This window comes from Lissotriton helveticus, chromosome 6 (assembly GCF_964261635.1).
Source record: "Lissotriton helveticus chromosome 6, aLisHel1.1, whole genome shotgun sequence".
Taxonomy (NCBI): domain Eukaryota; kingdom Metazoa; phylum Chordata; class Amphibia; order Caudata; family Salamandridae; genus Lissotriton; species Lissotriton helveticus.
This window is the reverse complement of record NC_136067.1, coordinates 1,701,279,565-1,701,300,258: the sequence shown is the minus strand read 5'-3', so window position 1 is coordinate 1,701,300,258 and position 20,694 is coordinate 1,701,279,565. Positions and strand designations below refer to the sequence as shown.

Genomic DNA, 20,694 nt, shown 5'->3' with positions numbered 1-20,694 from the left:
CAAATATGAAAGAAATTCTTGATCGGATCTCCAAACTACTCTCCTCCTGGAATCCTCTTTGTCCATCTTGGTGGGGACGCCTCAATTCTATCAAGATGATGATCACTCCTATTATGTTATATATCCTTTCAATGTTTCCAGTCCACATTCCTTCTATCTATTTAAAAAAACATGATTGCCTACTTTCCAAATTTCTGTGGAACAGTAAAGAATCTAGAATCTCTTTATCTCATCTCAGAAAACTAAAATCCACGGGAGGTGTGAATTTTCCAAATTTTAGTCTATACCATAAAGGCTTTTGTCTTAACACCTTGAGCCCGGCGCGAATTCCGCTGCGGTGCTGGTGATTTATTGAGTGGGCAGGGTTCGGATGGCCGGGGGGCGTCCTCAGCACATGCCCACTGTGGCATGGGAGGGGTTAAACAAGCCTCTTACTGGCTCCATGGAGACATTTCCTCTTTCACCGCTTTATGGGTTAGCATTGAACGCCACTTTTTTTCCCCTTTCTCTTTCCTGGAAATTCTCGCTTTTACAGCCAAAAACAGTCTTACATCTCTTCCATTATTTAAACACACATGCTCATTGTTAAGACCTCACTGTCAACCAAAGAGAATATCACTTTCTTGCGCTCTCCTCTTTGGCATAATAAACTTCTCATCATCAATAATAGACCTTTGTTTTGGAGCTCTTGGAGAACTAAAGGTATCATCTGGGTTCAGGACTTGTTTGATGGCATTTCTCCTTGTTCTTTTCCCCAGTTCCAAGCCAATTTTAAATGTCCCTGCTCATTTTTACACAAGTTCTCACTACTTATGGAAGCAATTCTGGAAGTTTTTTATTCCCATACCTCTGAAGATTCTTGTCTACTTAGGATCTTCTTCTCAGAATTTTGTCAATATACCCAAGGGCCTCTCTCATTCAGAAATGTTTTTATTCCACTGTCCCAGAGCGATCTGAGACTAAGATAGAGATCACTTGGGAGACGGATTTCGGTTCTGAATGGAGCACTGACTTTTGGACCAAGATATGGACCAGATTGTTTAAAATATCTAGATCTGCATCTACCACTCAATCTATATTTTTTCTATATCACAGACTTTATTTCACCCCCATTTCCGTTGCCAATTTTATGCACTCTAATAATAAGACTTGCTGGTCTTGTGACCACCCCTTGGCTGACCGCTACCACTTCTCTTTTCATGCCCCTCGTAGTACCTGTTCGGTTACAAATTTGGCCTCGGATCTGGAATATTCTTAATCTAAATATTCCCCTATCAAATGCTCTTCTTTTTATGGGAAGTTAATCAGACTCACTTGGGATATTGTCTCATGAACGTGGGTTGTTTGACCTTATGTTAGCTTTAACTTTTCAACAAATTACACTCAACTGGAAATGCCCAAACAAGCTCACAGTCCAGTCTTGGTGGAACACTGTATGCCATTATGATAGGTTGGATAAAAAGAGATCTATTTTGGTTACAGATGACTGTTTATAAATAAGATCTCTATTTCTCAGGTTTCCAGTAATCAGTCAGAAAACGTTCAACCTCCACGAGTTTTTTGTACTTCTTTGCCTTTTTTCTTCTTCTTAATATCATTCATACTGTAAAATTTGTATGGGAGAATTGTATCCTCTTTTATTCTAAGGAGTATTTATTGCTATTTTATCCCCCTTTTTTTCCCTTCTTTCTTTTTCCTATGTAAACCCTAAAATTGTAAACAGCTTTCTGCTATGTTGTTATGGCATCTCTTTATCACATATGATAGTTATTCTCAAATATTGTCACACCGTTACGCTATGTTGTATGATGAACATTACATTAATAAAGCTTCTTAAACTTAAAAAAAGATGACATATCCCATGAGTCTTTGTAATAATAACCAATAACCATAGAGTCAGTCTCATATGAGCAACATCAAGGAACAACACATCCCCTTCTTCACTGCTCAGCAGCCAGAGAAGTGCTTTCCTTTTTCCTTTAATACAGTCTATATGGGCCTTTGTGGCAATCATAGTGATAGTGCTGTGTTTAGCTGCTGTGTTGTGCTTAGACTGTAGAAAATACATGTACTGTTGCTTGCATTGTATGAGTAGGGGTTGTGTGGCCTTGAGTCATGGAGAGGGTCAATACCTTCGTTTAGCACGCACTGCAGCCCTCACGTGGTGGCTGGGAAGCCGGATTCACATTGTGTGCACAATCCGTGTTGCACCCTATACTTCCAGCAAGAGGGATTCTGGGGCGGGTCTTTTTTTCAGCGAGGCTCTCACATATATCTACACGGCCATTATGACAATGGGGTTACCCAGTGGTCCTGGACCTGGGTTTGACGTGATACGAAAGACAATGGTCCTAGACCTAATTTCAATAATGAATTAAATCACAACTTACAATACTGCTTATAATTAATTAATGAGCCCACACCTAGTTAGGCTCACAGTAATCGAATACACATAGGTAACTAAAGCTCAACAACCACAACCTAATTTCTGTACAAAGGTTTTTATTCCGATAAGGTTTATGCAACAGTATATTATTTACTGTAATTAGCAGTGTGGGACAGGGGGAAAAGGGGTTGCTCCAAGGGAACGTGCAGAATAGAAGAGTGCTGTAGCTGTGTGAAGGGTGAAATAGAACTCAGATAATGAGGTGAACAAAAATGATTCAAATAGTTCATTGGTTAGACTGATAGATAATTCTCAGTCTTAATTAGGGGTGGGCGGAATTTGCGTAATTCCAGCGAAACTGTAAAAAATCTCCACGAACACGCAGAAATTCCGCGAACACGCAGAATTGCGTGTTCGCGATGCTTTTTTACAGTTCGCAATCGATGTGTGCGTGCTCAGGGGAAATATCTTGCGAACACGCATTTGAGAACGCGAACAAGCAAAACATTTCGTGAAGTCGCGTAACGCAAACTTTTGGGCAAGTTTGCGTTGTCCGCGGAACGCGAAATTACCCAGATTCTTGGTCAGGGAATCAACCTGTATTGTTCGGGCGCTATCTGAGTAGAGCGCGTCCATCCATGGGTAAAGGGTAAGGCACTGGTTAATGGTTCCAGTCCAAAAATTAGGCAATCAAATGTGATGGGGCTGAAGTAAATCAAACCCCATTTCTGGGAGCGTTAATTCCTGGCTATTTGTTCCACCTCAAGTAGTTTCCAATCAGGGCTGGAGCTGTCAAGGAAGAGATGCCCGGCAGCTGCAAGTGACCCGGGCAGACTGCGCATGCCGGGCATCTCGTCCTTGACAGCTCCAGCCCTGATTGGAAACTAGTGCAGGAGGGGACTCTCCAGCTCAGGGGCTGGAGGATTACAGGGAAAGTTGGGAGATTCCGGGCCTTTATCAGAAGAGCCTGGGTGGACTCTACGGTCAAGATATATATGTACGCATGGAGAAGGTGGTCACACTGGGGTTTACAATGGGGTTTGGATCCCGTGGGGTCAGATATAGTGCATATGGTGAACTTGTCAGAATTGGTAGATGAGTGTCTGGCTTACTGCGTGATCAATAAGAGCAGATCAGCGATCTTGGCGGGTCTCGACCCCCTACATGAGGGCCGAGTTGGAGAATATCCGTTAGTCTATAGACTTTTAAGAGGTATTCATTTGTCCTTTCTCCCTCAACCAAAGTATTCTTACCTATGGGACGTGATTGTGGTTCTACAACTACAACAAGCATGGCAGGATAATACTTCCCGAAAGGAGTTAATATGTACATTAGCAATTCTACTATGCCTCATATCGTGCAAACGGATTTCGCATGTCCGGACCCTGGAGGTTGCAGCACGTGTGTTCACTCCGGAGGGGTTGTCTTTCATGATTGCACGGCACATCAAATCAAACACCAGGGTGGTTCGCTACCCAGCTTTTCTGGGTCATACAAAATTGTGTGTGGTGCGCTGCCTCAGGGCGTACAAATCCATGACGGAGGAAAATATACCACCAGATGTACCCCAACTTTTTTTTCTCTCAAGAAGCCTTTCAGGCCAGTATCTGCAACAACTATTGCCCTTGGGTGAGATTTGTACTGGATGAAGCCGGCATTGATTCTTCTGCTTTTGGAGCACACTCCACCAGGGGAGCCATGGCCTTGAAAGCCTTTTCCCTAGGAAGCTGACTCAAACACATCCTCAGAGCAGCGGACAGGTCTTCGGACTCCACATTTAAGGCATTTTACTTCAAATCTATAACGGGCATGGCTTCTCTGGTTGTCGACCAGCTTTGAACAAACATAATCTGAGCCTCCGTTCCTGACATAGAATTTAAAATCGCCTAGCTTTCGTGAATGAGCGTTCAAATTCTATTAAAGGCAGGGTGGCGACGATTATCCCTCCTGATTGTGGTTATCCATCTATTACCCTCGGAAGATGATCTCAGAGCCTGGGCAGTTATTATGTTATCCAAGTTGAAGGACACACCTACGGACATGATCACTAGTCAGTCTTCTTGAGATGAACCAACTGAGGGATGGGCTATCTTACTACACTTCTGAGGCCTGTGTTGCAAAGCTGATCCATACTATAGCACAATGTTTGGATAGATTGCACAAGAGCTGGGTGGGGTGGGGTGCTGTTATACATGTTTACATACTCTTATTATTATTATCTTTCTTGATCTTATTGATAGTCTCTTTAAAGTGTCCCTTTACGGACATGAATGTACAACGCTAATACTTCTTCTTTCCTCCTAACAAACTTCAATAAAGATAATTTATCCCCAAAACAATCATTTATTACCCTTCCATTAACCGATTAAGTCTTCGAAGTTGAATAAGTATGATGAGGTTAAGGGCATCTTGAAGTTGTTTTGCGCCCTAGTTCAATTATGTCAATTTTAACTATGCAGATGGTTTGTGGATGTAGGGACCAATTCATCAATGAGCTTATTGATTGTTCCAGTACTACTGAATTGGTGTATGCCTTAGATTATATATTTGAAACTTCTGCTGGTTACATCTGATTCTTCAACAGGATCTGATCAGAAGCAAGATTTTTGGCAGACAAGTGGGAAGATGCATGTTTTGCTAGAAGAAAGAGGATGTGCTGTTCCTTGATGTTGCTTACATGGGACGGACTCAATGGTTATTTGTTATTGTTACAAAGACTCATGGGATATGTAGTCTTTTCAATAAAAATTGCTGTTTAAGGCTGCTGAGCAGAAATATATGGATGAGATAAGCTTTAATCCTCGCCTCCGCATCCTTAATAGAATTGAAGCTTTCCTTCCCGAAAGTTAGGAAATTTTCTATTGTGATGTGTTGCATTACTTTGGGTTATAATCCAATGCATATAGTGATTTGTGTTGGATTGTAAATCTCTCCAGTAGACTTTCCACCGGGGCTGAGTTAAAAAAGTAACGCAAACCCGACGCAAACTCTTTGTAAATCAGGACCAACAATTTTTAGGGAGTCTAATTTGGCCTCTTTACTTGTACTTAATGTTCCAGCTTTCACTGAGCTATACAAAAAAAGTTTTGCCTATGGCTTTAAAGTCAAAAGGCAAGAACTGGTGCAAGCAGTGTTTTGGAGCCTAATATGGCTAGAGAGACTCATAAAAGGAGGGAGACCATGTGAATGAGCCTAATGAGGAGTACCATAATGTTGTGGATCCGGTCCAGAGCCTCCAGTGCTGCATCACCCATTGCAAAATCAATAGTGTGGCCTGAGTCCCTAATAACATGGAGTGGAGAACAGGAGGTTGGCCAATAAACAAAGCCAGACTGACCGCTAAGCCAGAAATAATCTAAGCACCAGGTGGTTTAAGAAACAATGGTTCATTCTCGAAGGCTGAAGCAACGTGGTATTACCCATGAAGATTGAGATCTTCTAACTTTCCTCCCCACCGATAAGGCATTTGCAAACTGACTGGCAGTCTAAACAAGGGAATCTCAGATTCTGCACACCGAACGAAGTCTGGGGTAAGTGAAAAATGTTTATGTTGCTGTTTGCTTTAGTGATTACTTGCACAATGTATCAAGTAGACAGGGAAAGTTATAGTGCTGTTTTCACATTGAGTCTAAGTTTATAAGGCACTGATGTGCTTGTGTCACTAAGCCAACAGAATTAAAGCTTGAGGAAATTTAGCTTGACACACAAACACATCCACCTTGGAAGGCATTGGTAAAGACTCCACTTAAATCACTTAGTCAATGGATAATGACTAATAGTGCTAAGTAACAGAAAGCATTGCATAATATAGCACATACAGACCAATTGCTTGGCAGAATTACACCAACACTTCATTATTTTCAGGGAAGTCAGTCCAAAATCACCTCATATAAGCAGAAGAAGTAGTAGTATGTGGAGGGAAGTATCATATTGCCCTAGGGTCTTTAGGGATATGCTTGGACTGTCAGGACCTCATCCATAAGTGAGATGATCAGAGGAGCCCAGGCACGACTTCTGTTTGTAAAGCCAGCCAAGAGATAGCAAAAATGTGGTTGCCTATTGAGAGTAGCCAGAGGAGACATGAACATGAGACAGTAGTCACCCTAGTGTAACTAGGTATGTAGGAGGTGGACTTTGAGGGTCTGGGAGAATACTAGCTAACATTGACAGACGTCTCTTTCAGTTCTCTGTTGTGCTTTCAGCTTTTTAGATGAATGCACAATTTATAACTTCACATCCACACTTTTGTGTGCATATAAAGTGGTTATTTGGGCCCCCGTATGCAGCGGACCTTATAGACTCCACCAGATACCTTTGATCCCCACCCCTCCAGGTGTCTGCCCCAACCCAGAAGCGAGGGATCAATCACCACTGTCCGCTCTGGGTAGAGAAGGGAGAGGGTGTGCCATTGGCCCAATCTTAGTCCAGTAACCACCCCTGCAGTTCTCTCACAGTATAGTCCAAAATATGGATGTGATCAGAAAGGTGCCTCTGGTGCTCAGCATATTGGAACTTCAGATCCCGCTGCAGATACGCATATGCCATCTAGCATTCTTTACCAGCAGGATGCTGGAGGCCATCGAAGTTCCAGCAGCCTCAGAGTCGATATCACTGAAACCTAGGACAAAGGATGAACACTTGGGATCATAGCCTGAATGTCCTGGACTCACCTTTCTTGGAGAAAGTCACAAAACAGAACCATGTGCAGACTAGCTCAGATGAAGAGGAACCTGTCTTCGGTACGTTGATAGTGAACCCCAAAGGTCAGCGGATGTTTGCCATAGTCTAGAGGTGGTTGGCGACTGCCTGGTGTGAATCCGCCTTCAACAGCCAGTCGTTGAGGTATTAGAAGACTGAGAGTCCAACCTCTGAAAGTGTGCTGCTACCACCGCCGTCACTTTCCTGAAAACCTGAGAGGTGCTGGTTAGACCAATGGGGAGCAAAGTGACATAAAATGCTCCAGACCAAGCAATGCAGTCTATCCTCCTCCTTGGGGGAGCATAAAACATTAGCAGGATGTTTGTTTGACTGACGTGGAACGGTGTCACAACTTTTAGCAAGAAGGATGCTTGCGTCTGCAGAACCAGTCTGTCTGGAAAGAAAGTGGTGTACGGAAGATTGACACACAGAGCCTGCAGCTCACTCACTCGCCGCCCGATGTGACACTGTCTTGAGGGTAAGAAAATCGAAAAAGGGCAGCTGTGAATTGTCTCTAAAGGAGTACACATGAAATATGTGAGGACCAAGTTAAGGTCCCACAGTGGCATGACAAATGGAGAGAGAGGAAAGAAGTGCTGTAGGCCTTTCGAAAAATGTATACCAACTGGTGATTTCAATAATGAGGGCTGGTCTGGCAAACGTAAAATGACCTAAAAGAACAAAAAGCTAGACTTTAAATGTGTCAATCAATCAATAATTCAAGGTGCTTATATAGCGTGACCACTCACCCGTACGGGTCTCAAATCGCTGTTAGGGGGCGGGGGGCTGCGGTTCATTCGAAGAGCCAGGTCCTTCCTGAATTGAGGCAGTAACTGTGATTGCCTGAGGTGTAGAGGCATGGTGTTCCAGGTATTTGCAGCGAGGTAGGAGAAGGATCTTCATCCAGCTGAGGTTTTGCAGATCTCTGGTATGGTGGTTAGGGCCAGTTGGGTGGAGCGGAGGTGTCTGGTGGGTGTGTAGAAGGAGAGGCAGTGGTTGAGGTATGCAGGTTCGGCGTTGTGGAGTGCTATGTAGGCGTGTTTAAGGAGTTTGAACCTGATTCTTTTGTTGACTGGGAGCCAGTAGAGGTCTTTCAGGTGACCGGTGATGTCGCTGCAGCGTGGGATGTTAAGGATGAGTCTGGCGGAGGCGTTCTGAATATTCTGCAGTTTCTTCAGGAATTTTTGGGTGATGTAGGCATAGAGTGCATTCCTGTAGTCGAGTCAGCTGCTGACGAGTGCATGTGTGACCATTTTCCTGGACTCAGCGGGGATCCACTTGAAGATATTTCTAAGCACATGGATCGTGTGGAAGCAGGAGGGCAACATGGGGTTGATTTGGTGGTTCTTGGAGGGCGAGGAGTCCAGGATGATGCTGAGGTTTCAAGCGTGGTCGATGGGTTTGGGGGAGTTCCGAGCGCTACGGGCCACGAGGAGTCATCCCAGGCGGAGGGAGTGGAGCCCAGAATCGAGGACTTCGGTCTTGTCTGAATTAAGCTTGAGGCAGCTTTCCTTCATCCAGGTGGTGACTACCTTCATCCCGTTGTGGAAGTTGCTCTTGGCAGCTATAGAGTCGCCAGTGAGGGCGAGAATTAGCTGGGTGTCATCGGCATAGGAGACGATGTCGAGTCCATGGTTTCTGACGATGGCTGCAAGCGGGCCATGCAGATGTTGAAGAGGGTGGGGCTCAGGGAGGAGCCCTGAGGCACTCTGCAGCTGATCTCTGTGATATCTGAGTGAAACAGAAGAAGTCTGACTCTGTGTTCGGCAGGTGAGGAAGGAGCGGATCCATTCCAGGGCTTTGTCACAAATGCTGGCATCGTGGAGTCTTGCGCAGAGGGTGTTGGGGGAGATGGTGTTGAAGGCAGCCAAGAGGTCCAGGAGGATGAGGGCTGCAGTTTTTGGCAGGATTCAACCATCTTAGTGCCTTGAATCGTTACTAATTAAACTACTTCCATGTGAAGGTTAACATGGAAGTAAGTGTGTGTTCTTGCCTGTACAAAGTTTGCATGGACTACAGGTTCCATGATGCCTAGGGAGGAAATGAGGAGTTCAGAAGGATCATGGAGGGTTTATAGGAGGAGACTTTGGTTATGGTACATGCAGTGCTTGAGGTAAAGCACTGGGCTCTCTTATTTTCTGTTCTTTTGAATATTTTTGCTTCTGGAACAAATGCAATGAGAATTCATTGCTTAACAAAGTCAAGTAAATGACTGAACTGGTGGTGATGATGAACCAATGAATATTATATCAATGGTGGCAGCATTGATCATGAAATATTTTTCTTTTACAATCGGATGAGGAACTCTTCCAAAAGATTTACAGAAACCTTTTCTTTCTTTTCTTGTTTGGGTATGTATGAGGAACATTTGCGATTATCTTGATGAGTTGTTCTGGACCCTGTAGTATGGGCTTGATAGCTTATTTATTTTTGTATCTACAGGTAAAGATAGGGAATCTAAAGCTTGGTAATCACAAGAGTGTAGATTACATGGAGGTTGCAAAGGCGATTCCTCTATTAAGACTCCGGTAAATCTGATACACTTTAGTGAGAATTTATGAGAGTAGGAGTTCTTTCATTTGCTAATCTTATTTCATTTCCTTTTCCCTGCCGTTCCCTTCCTCATAACCTTTCCTTAACTTGATTGCTCTAAACCTCTGTGCCTTTCCTGGTATTCAGAATTGGAGATATAAAAAGATGGACCATATTGTTAGTTGCTCTGATCCTGTGGAGTTTTCTTGCCACATTGCGAGTCCTTTACAGAATTAAGCACCCATGAGAATATACTCCTCCAGATCAGAGTGATTGACAGTTATGGATATGCTGGAAGATGTATTACAAGCCCTTCTGGTGGTACAACAAGAGTTAGTTAGATCAAGTGCAGAAACGGTAGCGCTAAGGGACAAATTTGAAAGACAACAGCAGAACCCTTTCAGTGTCTCTTCTACTGTATCCAAGATATGGGTACTTTACCTTCACCCATACCCTTAGCCACCCTAAAGATATATGCAGGAGGTCCACATAAGGTACAAGTGTTCCTAACTCAGGTTATGTTACATTTCTTGTGTAAACCTGCTACATTTCTTACAAATCATTCACAAGTGACATTTGCCATCTCGTACTATAGCAGGAGATGCGGTTAATAGGACGGTACCTTTGGTGCGAAACAATGATCCCCTTTTGTCTGACTGGAATATTTTTCATTCTGAATACAAACCCGTAATTGATAGAAGCACCACAACTTTCAGTGCTAATAAAGAGATACTGGAGTTGAGACAATGCAACAAAGAATTGGTGACTTATTTGACAACTTTTAATCACTTAGTTTCAGAGACCGCTTGGCCAGAAGAGAAGACAATGTCTCTGTAATATCAAGGGCTTAGAGATGACATGAAAGATGTGTTGACCCAAATCCACCCTCAACCAACCAGTTGTAACGATTCAATGAATCTTACTCTACGATTGGATCATCATATGACAGAAAGAACAGGTGATAAAAAAAGGGGAGTTAGACCAGATGGGGGGGTTTGAGAGAGGGTTTAGAAGAACCCCTTTAGATAATAAGACCAGTACCAAACCCATGGAATTGGGAGCAGTAAGGTCTCCTCTTTCCAAACAAGGAAGAGAAGCTCATCGAGTGCAGGGGAAGTGCATGTATTGCGGAAAGAAAGGACACTTTGTGAGAGACCATCCCTCAAAACCAAGGTGTCAGTCATCTATTCATTCAAACAAAAAAGTGGCAGATTCAGTGCTGCAACAAGAATTTGAGAATGTTGAGGCTTCTGACTCTACCCCGTGCATTGCCAAAGTAGAAAGAGAATGGAAGGTGCCATCATTATCCATAGCAGAATCAAAGGAAACTGAATCACACATCCCACTGTCCATGACATTACAGGATGGGGAACAACAACATTCTGTAAACGTTATGATAGATTTCGGGGCCACAGGGAATTTCTTCGGTCTGGGATTGGTTCAGCAGCTGAATTTAAAGAAAATATCTAGAGTATTACCTGAACAGGGGCTGGAACTGGATGGTAAACCTTTGAAGTCAGGCCCTATAACGGAACAGACAGCACCTGTTAAATTGATGGTATTGGTAGAGAAACAATAGCATGTATAAATCATATCATTGAACATAATTGAAGCACCTCAATATGAGATTATTCTCGGTGTGCCTTGGCAACATAACCCTACCATTGATTGGAAAAACAAAAAGATCTGATTCCAATCGGATAAATGCATGACTTGTTGTTTGCAAGAATCTCCTTTTTATGTATTAGATGTGGCTAGTGCTTTGCAGATAATATGATTTACTCCCTAATTGTTATGACTAATATCAGGACGTGTTCAGCAAAAACAAGGCAGAAACACTTCCTCATCTGGAATATGATTGTCATATATATTTAATTGAAGGAGCCCCTATACCTTCCTGCAGAGTGTATGCCTTGTTTGAACCAGAAATCCCACATTTGAAAGAATATTTAGATCATTACACAGTCATTGGGTTTATCCGTCCTTCCTGTCCTTCTGTTGCTTCCCCTCTTTTCTTCATCTCCAAAGCGAAGGGGGATTTGCGTATCTGTATTGACTACTTTATGTTAAATAAAAATACCATAACAAACAGGTATACTCTCCCACTCATTGCGGTCCTCCTCGACCAAGTGAAGAATGCCAAAATATACACCAAGTTAGATTTTTGAGGAGCATATCGTTTGGTCAGAATTAGAGAAGGGGATGAGTGGAAGCCAGCTTTCAAAACCAGGTATGAGCTGTTGGAATATACAATGATGCCATTTGGGTTATGTAATGCCCCAGCGGCTTTTCAAAACTTCCTGAATTAAGTTTTGAAAGAATATTTAGACAAACTTGTTGTCTTATATATAGACAACATTTTGATTTATTCAGCAGACAAGACAACACACAAACATCACGTAGTGTTAGTACTAGAGAAATTAAGAGAATACCAGTTGTTTTGCAAATTGACAAAGTATGAGTTTCACGTGTGGGAAGTGGAATTTTTAGGTGTGATGCTGTTCCATCTGGTTTACAAATCACTGTGAGAAAGGTGAAAGCGGTAAAATAAAGGCCTGTCCCCACTTTTGTGAGAGATGTAAAGAGTTTTTTTAGTTTCTCCAACTAATATTATATATTCATACAAAACTTCTCACATGTGGTATCACCTATCACAAGACTATTGAGGAAAAGAGTTCCTTTTATATGGACCAACAATGCCACGGAAGGGTTCTTATTCCTGAAAAAGGCATCTAGCATTGCTCCAGTATTGATTCATCCCAGCAAGAGGAACCATTCATGGTAGAAGCGGATGCATCTGATATGACAACCAGCGCAATCCTATCTCGAAGAAGTTACAAAACTGGTCAACTCGTTAAAAAGTTTAATCCAGCTGAATTGAACTATACAATAGCCGAAAACGAATTGCTGGCTATTAAAAAATCTTTTCAAGAATGGAGGCACTATCCGTGGGGAGCACAGCACACAGTCACAGTATACACAGGTCATAGAAATCTTCAGTTCATGAAAACAGCAAGACACTTACCGCAGATGAGATGGATGCTGTTTTCTGGTGAATATGATTTTGTGGTTACTTATCCGCCAGGAAATGAGAATAGGAAAGTTGATTCCCTTTCCAGAAAGTAAAAAAAAGTAGTCCAAACAAAGAGATCAAAGATTCTATCATTGACCCCTCCAAAGTACTTTGTGTACTAAAAATTGAGGATTTCTTAGATGAAGTCAGAAAGTACAAATCCACCCCAACTTGGAAGGAATGGGCTAGACCAGATGATCAAAGAAGAATTAAACAAGGATTACCTTTTTTCAACAACAAATTGTATTTAACTTCCAAGGAATGTCAGGGGAAGGCATTCAACTGGTGCCATGAGTCGGCTCTTGCTGTGCATCCTGGATATATAAAAACTATACATTTGATGAAATGACATTTCTGGTGGAATTCCATAAGGAAAGATATAAAAGAATAAATAAGTAGTTGTGAAAGCTGTACCAGAGCAAAAACAGACCAAGCAAAGGCTAAAAGAAAGTTAATACCTTCAAAAACACCTAACCAAAAATGGAAAAACATTTGTTTGGATGTTATCACAGGTTTGACAGTTAATTAAGGTTTTACAGCGATACTGGTGGTGGTGGATAACCTTACCAAAGTGGGGCATTTTATTCCGTGCAAGAATCTACCTACAGCAGGTAAAAAAGCACAGATGATACTTACTAATATAGGACATCTGCATGGATTACCTGGAACTATTCTATGAGATTGAAGTTCTCAATTCCCTGCACGTTTCTGGGAGGTGTGGTGAAAGACATCATATGTAACATCAGCTTTGTCTACCAACTTCCATCCCCAGACGGATGGACAAACAGAAAGACTGAATCAAGCTCTGAAAAAATACCTGTGATGTTATGTGGACCAAGCCACGGAATCTTGGGTTTCTTTATTATGACTAGCTGATTAATCTTACAATAATACCTTGCCTAGTTATATCAGAACTACACCCTTCTTTGCAACATGTGGATACCATGCCAAAAGTGTTACCCATCTATATTCCCATAGAGGTTGTTAATCAACCAGTAGTGATGGCACAAATCAGGAACATAAAAAGGTGCACCAGGATATTCAGTTTCATTTGGATCATGCAAAACAACAATATAAAAAATGGGCTGACCTACATCGTAGAGATGGACCACAGTATCAACCAGGAGACAAATTATAGCTGTCTACAAAGAATATCCATTTCAAAGTAAGCAGTGTGTTTTATCTGAAATGTATTGCCCCCCACACTGTGATACTAAAGTTAATCCTGTGGTTTACAAGTTGAAATTGCCTAGTTCTTTACACATACACCAGTTTTCCACTGCAGTCTGTTGAAACCTGCCAAGCAAGCATTATGTTGCGGTTCTTCAAGATGGTCATTTGGAATACGAAGGAGGATTGTGGATTCCAAATTCCGTTGGGGTTAGTTGTGGTATTGAGCTTCTTGAAAGGGTATTCTTCTGAAGGTGATTTATGGGAACTGTGTGATAACATACATGCACCTCGTGTGGTAAGAGCTTTTTATCAAAATCAACTCTCTAAACCCAGACCTAAGAGGCGCCTGGGAGAAGGGCGTACTGTCAGGATTAAAACATCTTAGCACCTTCAAACTTTACCAATATAAACTACTTCCATGTGAAGGTTACCATGGAAGTAACTGTGTGTTCGTGCCTTTACAAAGTTTGCATGGACTACAAGATCCATGATGCCTACGAAGGACTTGAGGAGTTTGAAGGATCATGGCGGATTTATAGGAGGGCCCTGCATCCTTTCTGCGTGCGTAATTTATTTGTGATGTTGTTGCTGAGGTTGGTACTTTGGGGGAGACTCTTTGTCTCTCATTTGGATATCGCAGCTGTTATTTGGAAAAGCTGTCTTTTGAACAGATAAAGACAGTATTTGAAGTATGTGCAAGAAGTGCTGTCCTTGCTGAACCTCCATTTATAAGTTAAGTCAGCAGCTGTGTTCTTTTTTCTCTCCTTTTCTTCAAATGTATTCCTTATGAAGTTGTATTTGTTTGGAGTTGCAGATTTCAACTAAAGGTCACATGAGTTCAAAAGAGACAAATTCATCCTTTCTGTTAGTTGTATTCTTTAAAGCCGTAGAGTTGAACTAAAGGTCACGTGAGTTAAAAAAAAGACATACATTCTTCCTTTCTGTTCAAGCATACTTGTTTTTCTGGGGAACATGAACATAATAAACAAGCATTTGCAATGCAATAGGTCTCGCATTAGGAAAGTTTGAGCTATTGGTCTTGTAAATGACACATTTTTTATTTATGTGTTGGTTTTGAAAATAGCAAAATGAATAGCTTTGTCATTTACAATGCCAATACTTTTAACTTTTGCAAATGTGACAACTATAGCATTTGTAATGCAACGTGTTTTGTATTTACGTGACTTAGATGTATTGAAATTACAAATAACAATGGCTTTTCATTTTTTAAAATAATTAATACTTAAATAAAAGTTATTGTAATTTATAATGGCAATAGCTTAAACTTTTGTAAATAACTTTTGTGAAGATTATGTTCAGTGTATTTTATTGTGAAGAAAATCCAAGAACAGAAGTGAAATATTAACTTCTTTTTGTGACATTTGTAATAAAGCTTGAAACATTGAGAGAACATATTTGAACCAGTGGTTGTTGAATAGTTGCACAGATTGATGCTGTGGTGGCGCGGAGTGATGTGGTGGCGACGAGTGATGCTGTGGCGTTCAGTGATGCTGTGGTAGCGCATAGTGATGTTGTGGTGCCCCTGAGTGATGCAGTGGTGCCCCTGAGTGATGTTGTGGTGGTGCGATAGATAGATAGAGTGAGGACGATAGATAGCTAGAGGGAGGGAGAAAGATAGATACAGTGAGGGCGATAGATAGATAAATAGAGTGAGGGCGATAGATAGATAGATAAATAGAGTGAGGGCGATAGATAGATAGAGAGAGTGAGGGCGATCAATAGATAGAATGATGGAACCCTTTCTGGACTTTATTCAGACCCCCAGAGATAGAACCCTGTTCTTGAAATTAAGATATGGCACCCTACCTTTAAAAAAATGTGTGGAAGGGCAGGAGGGTTTATGATCTAAAATGTCCAGGTTGCCCATGTCCGGAAGAATCCCTTGGCCATTTTTTGTTTGCTTGTAATGCCTATAAACATGTCAGGGCAAAATGGCTGAAACCTGTGTGTAGGTAGATGGGCGTTAGAGACCACAGATCAGCCCTGCGTATTATTCTAACCAACACTACCTCAATGTACATAGTTTGCGGGATAGCTAAATACTTGGCCAGTGCTTGGTTCATATGATCTAGGCTGCTTTTAACCTCTGACCAGATTCTTATTTAAGAATGTATCCTTTATACAAATTTCTGTAGACCTTTTTCCACATTTTAATAGCCTGTAACAATGGTATTTACTTTTAATGGTTTTGTAGTAATACTTGGTAATTGTTTAATGTGATTTTATGTCTGTCCTTTTATGATATATTTTTATCGAATAAAGTATTACAACAGAATGATGGCGATAGATAGAGTGAGTGCGATAGACAGATAGAGTGAGGGCGATAGATAGACAGATAGATAGAGTGAGGGCGATAGATAGGCAGATAGATAGAGTGAGGGCGATAGATAGGCAGATAGATAGAGTGAGGGCGATAGATAGATAGAGTGAGGGCAATAGATAGATAGATAGATAGATAGATAGAGTGAGGGCGATAGATAGATAGCTAGAGGGCGATAGATAGAGTGAGGGTGATAGATAGATAGATAGCTAGCTAGCTAGATAGATAGATAGATAGATAGATAGATAGATAGATAGATAGAGTGAGGGTGATAGATAGAGTGAGGGCGATAGAGTGAGGGCGATAGATAGAGGGCGATAGATAGAGTGAGGGCGATAGATAGATTGATAGATAGATAGATAGATAGATAGATAGATAGATAGATAGATAGATAGATAGATAGAGTGAGGGCGATAGATAGAGTGAGGGCGATAGATAGATAGATAGATAGATAGATAGAGTGAGGCAGATAGATAGATAAATAGATAGATTGATAGATAGAGAGTGAGGGCAATAGATAGATAGAGTGAGGGCAATAGATAGATTGAGTGAGGGCGATCGATAGATGTGTGTGGTTGTGTGTGTGTGGTTGTGTGTGTGTGGTTGTGTGTGTGCGTGTGTGGTTGTGTGTGTGGGTGTGTGTGTGTGTGGTTGTATGTGTGTGGTTGTATGTGTGTGTGGTTGTGTGTGTGGTTGGGTGTGGTTGTGTGTGGTTGTGTGTGGTTGTGTGTGTGGTTGGGTGTGGTTGTGTGTGTGTATGGGTGTGTGTGTGTGGTTGTATGTGTGGCTGTGTGTGTGGTTGTGTGTGGTTGTGTGTGTGTGAGTGGTTGGGTGTGTCGTGTATGCGTGGTTGTGTGTATGGTTGTGGTTGTGTGTGGGTGTGTGTGGTTGTGTGTGTGTGGTTGTGTGTGTGGTTGTGTGTGTGGTGATGTGTGTGTTTGTGTGTGTGGTTGTGAGTGTGGTTGGGTATGTGTGTTTGTGTGTGTGGTTGTATGTGTGTGTGTGCGTGGTTGTACGTATGCGTGTGTGCGGTTAGAGAACATGGAGTTAAAGAAGGAGGCGGGTGGAAGAGAGCAGCAGATCAGCACAGGAGAAGAGAACAGGGAGTTAGAGAAAGAGGTGGGTGGAAGAGAACAGCAGATTAGCACAGAAGAAAACAGGTAGTTACAAAAGTAGGCGGGTGGAAGAGAGCAGCAGATCAGCACAGGAGAAGAGAAGAGAACGGGGAGTTAGAGAAGGAGGCAGGGTGGAAGAGAGCAGCAGATCAGCACGGGAGAAGAGTAGAGAACATGGAGTTAGAGAAGGAGGTGGGTGGAAGAGAGGGAGGGCGATAGAGTGAGGGTGATAGATAGATAGAGGGAGGGCGATAGATAGAGGGAGGGCGATAGATAGATAGAGGGAGGGCGATAGATAGAGGGAGGGCGACAGATAGATAGAGGGAGGGCGATAGAGTGAGGGAGGGAGGGCGATAGATAGATAGAGTGAGGGAGGGAGGGCGATAGATAGAGGGAGGGCGATAGATAGAGTGAGGGAGGGAGGGCGATAGAGTGAGGGAGGGTGATAGATAGAGTGAGGAGGGAGGGCGGTAGATAGATAGAGTGAAGGCGATAGATAGATAGAGTGAGGGAGGGCGATAGATAGAGTGAGGGAGGGCGATAGATAGAGTGAGGGAGGGTGATAGATAGATAGAGTGAGGGAGGGCGATAGATAGATAGATAGATAGATAGAGTGAGTAAGGGCGGTAGAGTGAGTGAGGTCGGTAGAGTGAGGGCGGTAGAGTGAGGGTGATAGATTGGTAGAGAGGGTGGTAGAGTGGTAGAGTGAGGGCGGCAGAGTGAGGGTGTGAGGGTGGTAGAGTGAGGGCGGTAGAATGAGGGCAGTAGAGTGGTAGAGTGAGGGCGGTAGAGTGAGAGGGGTAGAGTGAGGACAGTAGAGTGAGGGCGTGAGGGGGTAGAGTGGTAGAGTGAGGGCGGTAGAGTGGTGGAGTGAGGGCGGTTGAGTGGTATAGTGAGGGCGGTAGAGTGAGTGCGGTAGAGTGAGGGCGCAAGGGCAGTAGAGTGGTAGAGTGAGGGCGGTAGAGTGAGGGCATGAGGGCGGTAGAGGTGTAGAGTGAGGGCGGTAGAGTGAGGGCGTGAGGCCGGTAGAGTGGTACAGTGAGGGCGGTAGAGTGAGGGCGGTAGAGTGGTAGAGTGAGAGTGGTAGAGTGAGGGCTGTAGAGTGAGGGCAGTAGAGTGGTAGAGTGAGGGCGGCAGAGTGAGGGCGGTAGAGTGGTAGAGTGAGGGCCTGTCGTGTTGCGGCGTTTGCCGTTTCCTTGGGGGCTACTTGGCACATACGGGAGACCGGGGTACTCACTTCCGGCAGAAGTTGAGTCCTGGTCCAGTCTTTCCTGAACCCACTAGGCAAGCACTTCCGGGGGAAACGCATAACACCGCGTTTCCCCGCCGGGTCTGCGCTTTGGATTCGTGTGAATCCCAGAACGCCAGAACCCGCCAGCTGTGCCGTTGCAGCATCAAGCGCAGGAGCGCTAAGACTTGGTTCGTTTATTTCCGCTTTGCAGCCGCGCAGGAGCGCAGCTGATTCCCTCCATGATACCCACGCTGGGAGCGCGGGTTGCTCCTAACCAAAACGCCGCGCTGAAACACAGGGACACTGTTGGTTACTTCCTCGAGGGCCGCACTGAGGGAGCGGCAGGTTTTCCGCGCTGAAGCGCTGTTGCTTTTCTTTCTCTTTGTTAACCCCAACCCTGTCACAGCGCTGGAGCGCTATCAATGATTTTGCATTACTCAGGAATGCCGCATATTGAGTGCCTTACACCAGTAGTGCACTAACGCGCAGGAGCGGTATACTTTGGGTGTTTCACACGCGCAGGAGCGCATTTCTTTGGGTTTCTTCTACGTGCAGGAGCGCAGTACTTTGTGTTTGTGTTACGCGCAGGAGCGCTATTCTTTGGGTTGGTACATTATGCGCAGGAGCGCTATTCTTTGGTTTACCTGACTGGAGCATCAATCCAACCCTGGGTACGGCAGACTGCGCTACGCTGGTGAGTCCACGAATGAACAGGCTTTCTGTATGTGCTTAGATGTCTGCAATGGAAGGGGGGAGGTGAGGTCATTCCCTAATTTAGTCTTCTTTGTCTTCCAGTTGGCGCCAAGACCCTACCCGAGCTCCACACCGGCCAGGTCCTTTGTTTCTTTTCTGGCTTCCTTCCCTGTTCCCATCTCATCCTTACCGGGTACCACATTCTGTGCGGGTCAGGTGGGTACAGGGGCGGTAGCTCCTGTCGTCTCTGCGGAATCGCTTCACAACCAGAGGTAAGACTTGTGGGGCTCTGACAGGGCCGTAGAGTGAGGGCATGAGGGCAGTACAGTGATAGAGTGAGGGCGGTAGAGTGGTAGAGTGAGGGCGGTAGAGTGGTAGAGTGAGGGTGGTAGAGTGAGGGCAGTAGAGTGAGGGCGGTAGAGTGGTAGAGTGAGGGCGGTAGAGAGGTAGAGTGAGGGGGGTAGAGTGGTAGAGTGAGGGCGGTAGAGTGAGGGCGGAAGAGTGGTAGAGTGAGGGTGGTAGAGTGAGAGTGGTAGAGTGAGGGCGTTAGAGTGGTAGAGTGAGGGCAGTAGAGTGAGGGCGGTAGAGAGAGCAGTAGAGTGAGGGCGGTAGAGTGGTAGAGTGAGGGAGGTAGAGTGGTAGAGTGAGGGTGGTAGAGTGAGGGCGGTAGAGTGAGGGCGGTAGAGTGGTAGAGTGAGGGCGGTAGAGTGAGGATGGTAGAGTGGTAGAGTGAGGGCGGTAGAGTGAGGGTGGTAGAGTGGTAGAGTGATGGCGGTAGAGTGGTAGAGTGAGGTCGGTAGAGTGGTAGAGGGAGGGCGGTAGAGTGAGGGCGGTAGAGTGAGGGCGTAGGGCGGTAGAGTGAGGGGGTGAGGGCGGTAGAGTACCCACAGAGTAGGATCTCTGGTCAGGGGCACCTCTGCCTGCTGGCCAGGTTAATTTCAGCATGAAGAGTCAAACGTCACAGAGGGCTCTGCCAGTCCTGACCTTCTGGATGAAGTGTGAAGTCAGTAAAGAAGATCCTGGCCAAAAATGAAGTAGCAAGACCTAGCAGGGAAGGACCCACCTGTTAGAGCTATGCATTGGTCAATTCTGGCACTTGTGACTGTCTCACATCAGCTCTTCTGAAAAGAGCCCCATAGCTGGTAATGCAAACTTTGAGAGCTCTCTTCTGTAGGTTCAGTTTGTTCTTGACTTCAGTACAAATGGGCGTAGGTTGTAACAGCAAGCATTTTGGGGCAGTGCGGTTATCAAAAGGTGGGGGCGTGCGGTTATCTGAAAGAAAATACCTCTATGCAAAAACAGCCTTTCGGCAACCAACAATAAAAAAGCATTGGTAAGACCAATAGGGTTTGCCTTTTGCATCCACTGGCTTTGCTAATGATTGTTGCAGATGCTGTTCAGCATCAGCAAAATGCTTTACAGCAACGCTGCATTGCATCGGCAAAAAAAAAA

At 43.9% G+C, this 20,694-nt stretch overlaps 1 protein-coding gene across 13 annotated transcripts in view; it reads right to left on the bottom strand.

Moving 5' to 3' along the window:
- The window catches only part of LOC144763708 (uncharacterized), a 2,434,724-nt gene that overhangs the window by 935,212 nt on the left and 1,478,818 nt on the right, over positions 1 to 20,694 (bottom strand). For all 13 annotated transcript variants that reach the window (XM_078649561.1, XM_078649562.1, XM_078649564.1 and 10 more), the window contains one exon: positions 11,095 to 11,139. In XM_078649561.1, the coding sequence (XP_078505687.1) occupies positions 11,095 to 11,139 (45 nt within the window). The remainder of the gene's footprint in view (positions 1 to 11,094; positions 11,140 to 20,694) is intronic.